Source organism: Haplochromis burtoni, unplaced genomic scaffold, assembly GCF_018398535.1.
Source record: "Haplochromis burtoni strain Fernald_Lab_line unplaced genomic scaffold, NCSU_Asbu1 Contig_1072, whole genome shotgun sequence".
Classification (NCBI taxonomy): domain Eukaryota; kingdom Metazoa; phylum Chordata; class Actinopteri; order Cichliformes; family Cichlidae; genus Haplochromis; species Haplochromis burtoni.
In genome coordinates, this window is record NW_024583433.1 from 7,826 (window position 1) to 16,588 (window position 8,763).

General features: G+C 40.1%; 1 protein-coding gene across 1 annotated transcript; it reads left to right on the top strand.

Moving 5' to 3' along the window:
• The first annotated feature begins 2,455 nt into the window (after window positions 1-2,455).
• Window positions 2,456-6,672, top strand: LOC102291445 (endoplasmic reticulum chaperone BiP-like). The gene is made up of 8 exons (XM_042216483.1): window positions 2,456-2,606; window positions 2,699-2,930; window positions 3,027-3,164; window positions 4,252-4,364; window positions 4,468-4,858; window positions 4,947-5,184; window positions 5,276-5,443; window positions 5,577-6,672. Exons 1-8 carry the CDS (start codon window positions 2,491-2,493, stop codon window positions 6,086-6,088), a joined length of 1,908 nt encoding a protein of 635 aa, XP_042072417.1. The 5' UTR covers window positions 2,456-2,490; the 3' UTR covers window positions 6,089-6,672.
• Window positions 6,673-8,763: the final 2,091 nt, after the last annotated feature.

The window sequence follows — 8,763 nt, forward strand, 5'->3', positions numbered from 1 at the left end:
ATTATAGATAGAAGACAGTTGGTGTTGTTGGTTTACGAAACCAACTATCTGCTATCTATAATACGGTTTTACTCTTCAGTGTACCCTTTCAAATAAAGCTGTCTTAAGCAAACACTTCAGCTTCTACAACTCTTTTCAGCAGATATTTCTGCTTCTTCATCTGTTTTTTAGCACATTCCATTACACGGCATTCACATTGCATTTTCACAGGAAATGCAACTTTTCCAAGTTTGACCTTTGTCTAAGGTACACAAACACACACACTCACACCAGAACAGAGAAAAAGAGGATAGTTTACTACACATCATAAAACACAATCATTAATCTTTAATGATCCTGCTCTACCTTTCTGTTCTGACTTTAGAGTCTTTGTTTGTTTATTGAGCCAAAATTTGGGAATCACACTACTGTTTTAGTGGGGAGAAAAGGGTAAGTGAGTGGTAGTGAGAGAGTAAACCATTACACATAAAAACTTCATCCACGCACACAGTGGCAGGTTCTGTCTCAGAGCCCTGCAACCACTCAAAATACAGACAGTTCAGGCAAAAGAACATATTGAGTCATCATTTTAGCAGCTACACCAGGTTATAAATTATAAATCCATGTGATAAAACTCTGTCTTCATTAACCCCTCCGTTCACAGATAAAATTGCAAGCCGATAATTGTAAGAGGCACAGACATGTACCTTTTACCACGTTAATCTCCACAGTAAGAAGCTTAAATTCCTGCACTGATTCAAAGTAAAGGCTGGTCTTACGAACCTATCCCTTTAGCTGAGTTATCGGCTAAAGCGATGGTTTGAAGGAACAGCCTTTATTTTTACTGTGTTTTCTTTAAAACAGAATTCAAAGCAGAAGGCAGGTAAACTAACTACTGTGATAAATCTGTCTCTATACAGCCCTTTGTGCTTTAACTGGAGATTCTGATGCATCACTGATCTGCTGTGTTACACAGAACTTCCTGTTACAACGCCTCAGGTATGCCTTGCTCTGACGTACCTGCCTGGCATACATCCCTGCAGGATTCCCGTCAGTGGGAAAGTCTCGGCCACGTGAAAGGTGGAAACTTCTGAGGTCAAAGTATTCAATTAAACTCACATTCCTAATCTTAACAACCAACAACATAAAATCTATCTTAACTGATACATTCATGGTTTATATAACGGACTTCTCATGGGCCAAGATCAGCACATTCCTCTTTCTTATATGTAACGAAAGTGAAAGAACTTTACTAAAATCATTGTGATTACATCACAACAAGGAGCAAGGAGTCTCCCACTGACTGTACAAATACAGATGTATTTATTAGTTGTTAATTATCTCATGAGTCAGTGTGATTTTGACGAAATAGATTTGCAGTTTCATTTTGCTCTGCCCTGCCTACTAAGAAACCTGACACCCACTAACTTACATACTAAAAGTGATTAAATGTTTAGCTGGGGGGTGGAGGGGGAGGTGCTTTGAGTGCTGGCACAAACAGAGAGCAAACAGAAAGAGCGAAAGAGAGGTGGGGATTGGAACTTGAAGGCTATCGCTGCTTATACCATTTTATTTCTAAAAGAAATTCTTTCAAGACCTCAACAACAAAATCGAGCAGGTGAGACTCAAAGTGGCGCCAGTGGTGTTAAAATGGGGTCTAGGGTTTAACGTAGTGAGCTAAACTGGGAAATTCAGAAACAGTGTCACAGAGGTATATATGAGGGTTAAAACATTTATCATCAGCATGATAATTATTTACATTTTCTACAACACGTTTTATCAGGAAGTAGTCGCGTTACTGTACCTAGGGTATAATCAGTCTAGTCCTAAAATATATTCACAAAACTGATGTAATATTTGTTGCAATTCTTACCAACTTCTTTGCCAGCTACTCTTAAAAAGAAAACATTTTATACACAATGGTAATTAAAAAAATAACAATAAATAAAACATATTTAAAAGTCACTCAACATTTTCAAATATTACTCTTAAACACCAGTCATAATATATTTATAGTATTTATTCTCTAAGACCAACTTCAAGTCTGCTATGGTTCTGGGACTCCGCAAATCATATGTGCACCATTAGCTTCTTAAGTGGTTTTGAGTAATGAACCAGGCTGGGAGTTTTTAAAAGCCTCAGGAATCTTTTGCAGGTGTTTAGAGTTAATTCGTTGATTCAGATGGTTAGGTTAATAGCTCGTTTAGAGAACCTTTTCATGATATGCTAATTTTTTGAGATAGGAATTTTGGGTTTTCATGAGTTATGTATGCCAAAATCATCTATTTTAAAACAATGAAAGGCTTGAACTACTGTGTTGTGTGTAATGAATCTAAAATATATGAAAGTCTAATGTTTATCAGTACATTACAGGAAATAATGAACTTTATCACAATATGCTAATTTTTGAGAAGGACCTATAGACCACTTATTGTTCTCAAGGCCATGTTGATTCATGTTGTATTTCTTTTCTGCATTTCTCCTTGTAGATTGGAGAACAAACAAACAAAGATGGAGCTGTTGTGGGTTGTGATGTTGTTAGTCTGCACAGTCTTTGGTGCCGCCGATTACAAAACGATAACTGGGAAGACTGTGATTGGGATTGATCTGGGGACCACATACTCATGGTAAGTCACTTCAGACTCTTTAAATAATGGAATGATGTCTCTGTGGAAAAATAATATGGGATTCAGACTGAATTCAAACTGTTTCCTTGCAGTGTTGGAGTGTTCAAGAATGGGCGTGTGGAGATTATTCCCAATGACCAGGGAAACCGAATCACCCCCTCCTACGTGGCCTTCACCAGTGAAGGTGAGCGTCTGATTGGTGATGCTGCCAAGAATCAGCTGACCTCTAACCCTGAGAACACTATTTTTGATGCAAAAAGGCTGATTGGTCGCACATGGGGTGACTGGTCTGTGCAGCAGGACATCAAGTACCTGCCCTTCAAGGTGAGCTTCTAAACTGAAAATAAAACTTGTTGGTTCTTTGGGTCATGTTTGAGCTAAATTCTTGTTAAATTAATATTGATGTATATTCCCGTGAAGGTTACTGAGAAGAAGAGGAAGCCCCATATCCAGGTTGACATTGGTGGTGGCCAGGTTAAGACCTTTGCTCCTGAGGAGGTCTGTGCTATGGTGCTGACTAAGATGAAGGAGACTGCTGAGGCTTACCTTGGCGAGAAGGTACAAAAATGTCAGAGATTCTAAATAAGTGAAGATGCAAATCTTAATTAACCCCTTTATGGGCTAATTAAGAGCGATAAGAGCCGGCACGGTCCATTTTACTTAACTATTTTTAAATCCCGGTAGCACTGCAATTAGATAAGCCAGCGCAATGGGGTTTTTTCACATAAGATAAGAGAGAAATCAGATAAAACTTTATTAATCCCTCGGGTGGGTTCGTAATATGAAACTGGAGGAGTTGTACTTATATCTTATGCATTCAACTTATCCTCGGTCTCCTTCCAAATATGGCTTTGCAAAGATTGCAAGCACTTGCAGCAATAAAACCTTATATTTCAGAAACACATTTTGCTGATCAGATCAGCTGTTCATAGCACTTCCCATTTTGGAATAGACGTCAGTGCCAATTATCGCATGTCCGCCATCCCCTGCCCAAAATCAGAAGTGATGTCATATTTTGTGGGTAATGTGGTTTTTCCCTTTAAGACCGTTAAAGGCCTATACTGGTGATTTTAAAAGTTATGTTTCACTTTATGCTTTTTGTTTAGTTTCTGGGATGCTTAGACCTCAAATTGCACTGTTGGAAATAGTTTTTTTTTTTGATGAACATTGATGAACTGTTTGTTTTGCAAATTTGAAATGCAATATTTAATTCATATTTTCCCCACAGTATTTAAAAGTTGGTGTATCTCAAAAATAAAACTATGAAGACCCTCAAAATAAATTTCCTGTGGTTGGAAACTACTTTGTGCAACTTTATTGTATTTACAGTTTTGAGGGATAATGCTCTTAAATTTCTCTCACTAGAAATATATGTAAAAAAATTCAATAATTTAAATTTCTTTGTAGTTCATTGCAATTTTTTCCAATTCTTTTTAGTTACTATGGACTTAATGCATTTGTGTCATTAAATTTGCTATATAATGATTGTATTGATGTATAGCTACTTGAAATTCTCCCAAAAATGGCATTACAGCATATAAAAATATGAAGATAAGCTGTGGCGGACTTGGTTCTATGGTAGGTCTTAAAGGGTTAAAGAGTTAAATGGTCTATCATGAAATCTGACTTTATCTTTTTTCCTTAGGTCACACATGCTGTGGTCACTGTCCCCACATATTTCAATGATGCCCAGCGCCTGGCCACTAAGGATGCTGGTACCATTGCTGGTCTGAATGTTGTGCGAATCATCAATGAGGCGTAAGCATCCAGTCAAAAATTAATTTGGTCATCTGCAATTTGAAACTGCAAAACAATGTCCCTGCCCTCCTATTGAAAAATAAATTCTTACTGTATTCTTTAGAACTGCTGCTGGTATTGCTTATGGCCTGGACAAGAAGGATGGAGTGAAGAACATTCTGGTCTTCGATCTGGGCGGTGGCAGCTTTGATGTTTCTATTCTGACCATTGACAATGGTGCATTCCAAGTGATAGCCACCAATGGTGACACTCATCTGGGAGGTGAGGACTTTGACCAGCGTGTCATGGAGCACTTCATGGAGCTGTACAAGAAGAAGACTGGCAAAGATGTGCGCAAAGACAACCGTGCTGTGCAGAAGCTGCGTCGTGAGGTCGAGAAGGCCAAGAGGGCGCTATCTGCCCGGCACCAAACCCACATTGAGATCGAGTACTTCTTTAAAGGACAAGACTTCTCTGAGACCCTGACTCGTGCCAAGTTTGAGGAGCTGAACATGGTAAGATATTAATTTGGTTAATTAATTCAAACCCTTTTGGAAAAGCAGTTGAACAAGCTTTTTAACTTGTGTGTTCTTTAAAACCCAGGACCTGTTCCGGTCCACCCTGAAGCCTGTACGGAAAGTGCTGGAAGATGCTGAATTGAAGAAGTCTGACATTCATGAGATTGTCCTGGTTGGAGGCTCCACTCGTATCCCCAAAATCCAGCAGCTGGTGAAGGAGTTTTTCAATGGCAAAGAGCCATGTAGAGGCATCAACCCTGATGAGGCTGTGGCATACGGAACTGCTGTGCAGGCTGGTGTGATTTCTGGAGAGGAGGACACTGGTGAGTAATGACTCTTACAAATATTTTATTAAATAGGGTTGAGCTTTCAAATGTGATCAAATGTTTAGTAAACCTTTTCCCTCACTTGCAGGTAATGTGCTTCTTATGGATGTATGCCCCATGACCCTTGGTGTTGAGACTGTTGGAGGAGTAATGACCAAGCTGATCCCCAGGAACACAGTGGTGCCCATCAAAGAAGCCCAGATGTTTACTACACCTTCTGATTACCAGACAACTGTCGCCATCAAAGTCTATGAAGGTAAGAGTTTGGATATTATTCTTTAAAGTTGCCAAATAGTGTTTTTATAAAAAAGAATCCAATGACAAGAAATGTGTGACACTGGAATTTAACGTTCCACAAGTCTAATTGTGACTGTTTTTCTTTTTCTTAGGTGAGCGTCCTTTGACCAAAGACAACCATTTCCTGGCTACCTTTGACCTGACTGGCATCCCTCCTGCTCCTCGTGGTGTACCGCAGATTGAAGTCACCTTTGAGATTAATATCAATGGCATTTTATGTGTCACTGCTGAGGACAAGGCCACAGGCAACAAGAACGAGATCATAACTGACCAGAACTGGCTGACACCTGAGGACATCAAACACATGGTGAACGATGCCGAGCACTTTGCTGAAGAAGACAAGAAGCTGAAGGAGAGGATCAATGCTCACAATGAGCTGGAAGGCTACGCATACTCCCTGAAGAACCAGATTGAATCCATTGAGAAGGTAGTGGAGGAGAAGATTGAATGGTTGGAGTCCCACCAAGATGCTGACCTGGATGACTTCCAGACCAAGAAGAAGGAGCTTGAGGAAGTGGTTCAGTCCATTATCAGTAAGATCTGTGGTAGTGCAGGTGGTCCACCAGCAGACGGCAGTAAGCAAAACGAGAAGGATGAGTTGTAGGCAGGTTTGAAGTCTTAACACTCCTTGGCCCTCTGGCATGTTGGTGTACATATTGGACTGATGGAACTGAAATTGGGACAGAAGTGGTTGGGAAGGGGCTAACAATAACAAGTGACCATACTGAATGTAGCTGATGATAAAATGTTTGTGTGGGTTGCCATGACAACACCAGAAGCGTGTCTGAGGTTGTTGTATTGTTTTCTATTTGTTTTCCTGTATTTGGGACTCATGTTTGTGTACACTTACAGTAGAAAGAGATAATCTATGAGTCCAGTGATACATTTTTATAAAAAATGTTTCTGTTAAAAATTATTCTGAAGTAGTCACTTCCTGTGAGTTGCGGGAACTGGAAGTTGTGCGCCGGAGAGACAAGACAACGATAACACGGAACATGGAATCTACAACTTCTCTACTGCTGGTTTTACAAGGCGTACACAGTAAAAACATGCTGGCTAATTTGTTAAGCACTTGTGCACTTTGTGAAAAGTAATAACTGGTTGACATGGATGTCGTATGTGCTCTTAATATTATTTTACTTGTTTCTAGTTTTCACGGTGCTTCATGATTGTGAGAGTAAGTGAGAGGAATAAAAAAGAATTGTGGACATCAGTACGAAGCGTGGATTCTTTTGACCAGAGTTGATACACTGAATTTCCTCTAAGACTTTAAAATAAGTTTCAGTGTGTGGCTGTAACTCAGGTAATAGACCAGGTTGGTAGGTATCTTGCCCAAGATACTCATAGTCATTGGTAGGTATGTTGCCCAAGATACCCATGTTGCTAATGATTCATCTATGTGTGAAGGATAGATAATGATAAGATCAAGGGCGTAGATTTGGCATGGACAGAAAGGACATGTCCCCACCGATATCCAGTGATTATTGAATTGTCCCCACCTATAATTTGATCTCTTCGAGTAAAGAAAAACAAACCCGATAGAAAGAAAAAAAAAAGATCTGTCAACGTCTCATTCACCCAGCGGTGCAGAAAGAGTTAAATTACGTTCTCTACTGGAGTCCTACCTCATGTGACAAATATGGCCAATATGATTGGCTGTGCCTTTCATGGCCATACATGCCAACACTCCCAATTTTTCTGGGAGAATCCTGAATTTCAATGCCCCTCCTGAAAATCTCCCAGAGCCGCCATTCTCCCCAATTTCTCCTGATTTTCCACCGGGACAACAAAATTGAAAAACCATATCCCAGGTTGGCAAGTATGTGCTAGGCTTTGGCCCACATCAGTCTAAAATTGTATGTAACCATGAATAACGTGATGCCATGTCCACCACGAGAGACTGGACAGTATAGATGTAAAACAAATATGCCAGCAGTTTATCTCAGTTAATGAGAGGAGAAGGCATGTGTTTGCCTCCTTCACATAGTGGACATTGAGTTGTTGTGTGGGGCACCAGTAGTCCATGTCTGTTGCTGTAACAGTAGCTCATGTTTAGAATAAAAAATCCCAGCTGATTTGATAGGGGCAATAGTGTGCCTATTGCAATCATGGCTCAAGAGTTGGGCGTTTGTCTTTAATCAGAAGGTTGCTGGTTCGAGCCCCGGCTTGGACAGTCTCGGTCGTTGTGTCCGTGGGCAAGATACGTTACATGTTGCCTACTGGTGGTGGTCAGAGGGCCTGGTGGTGCCAGTGCCCTGCAGCCTCACCTCTGTCAGTGCGCCCCAGGGTGGTAGTTTGCATTACCAATGTGTGGATGACTGGATGTGTAAAGCACTTTGGGGTCCTTAGGGACTAGTAAAGCGCTATACAAATACAGGCCATTTAAAATGTTGCATGATTTTGCTGAGAGACCTTTTACTTTGTGGTAATCTTAGATGAGTAGTTTGGACAAAAACCATGTAATGCAGTGTTCCCTTAGTGCTAATGTATGAGAGATGTTGGTGTACTATAACTGAAGTAATGTTGTTAAGTCCCTAAGGTCATATTCTTTTATTGTCATGACTGTATTTGAAGCTATTTTTACACTCTATTTTTATTTTTGTATGATACCTGAGTTATATGGAATATGGCTGAAGTAAACTAAAGTCTAAAATCAGTCATTTGTTTAATAGTAAGTAATAGTGTCTGTGAAGGTTCTCAGTCATCCGGGTCATTGTAGACTAAGGTGCTTGGAAAGAAAAGCGTCTGGACTTCTTTGAGTTGCTTGAAGACGTTTCACCTCTCATCCGAGAAGCTTCTTCAGTTCTAAGGGTCAATTGGTGGGGAGTCCCAGATATAAACCCAGTGGGAGTTTCCCTGCAAACAGAGACAAAGGACCCCCTGATGATCCTCTAACTAATCACATGAGCCAAGGTGTGAAAGTGGGTTTGGGACCTAATCAGTCAGGGTTTCGGGTGAGCTCATTGTGAAACCTGGCCCCACCCTATCATGTGATTTCCTGAGGTCAAATGGCCAAGGATATGAGTGGGCGTTAAGGCGTCTAGTAAGGGATCTCAAAACTGGATTATAGATGGCAGAGAGTTGGTGTCGTAAACCACCGCCTATTGACTATATATATATATATATATAAAGCGTTATATAAATGCAATCCATTATTATTAATGTTTGTACTAACTTGGTTTTAAAGCCTTTACTTTAAAATAAACGTGGTTCAATAGTCAACCTTAATCTTACAGCGAATGTGATAATTTTGTGGATAATTAAAGTCAGTCATATATC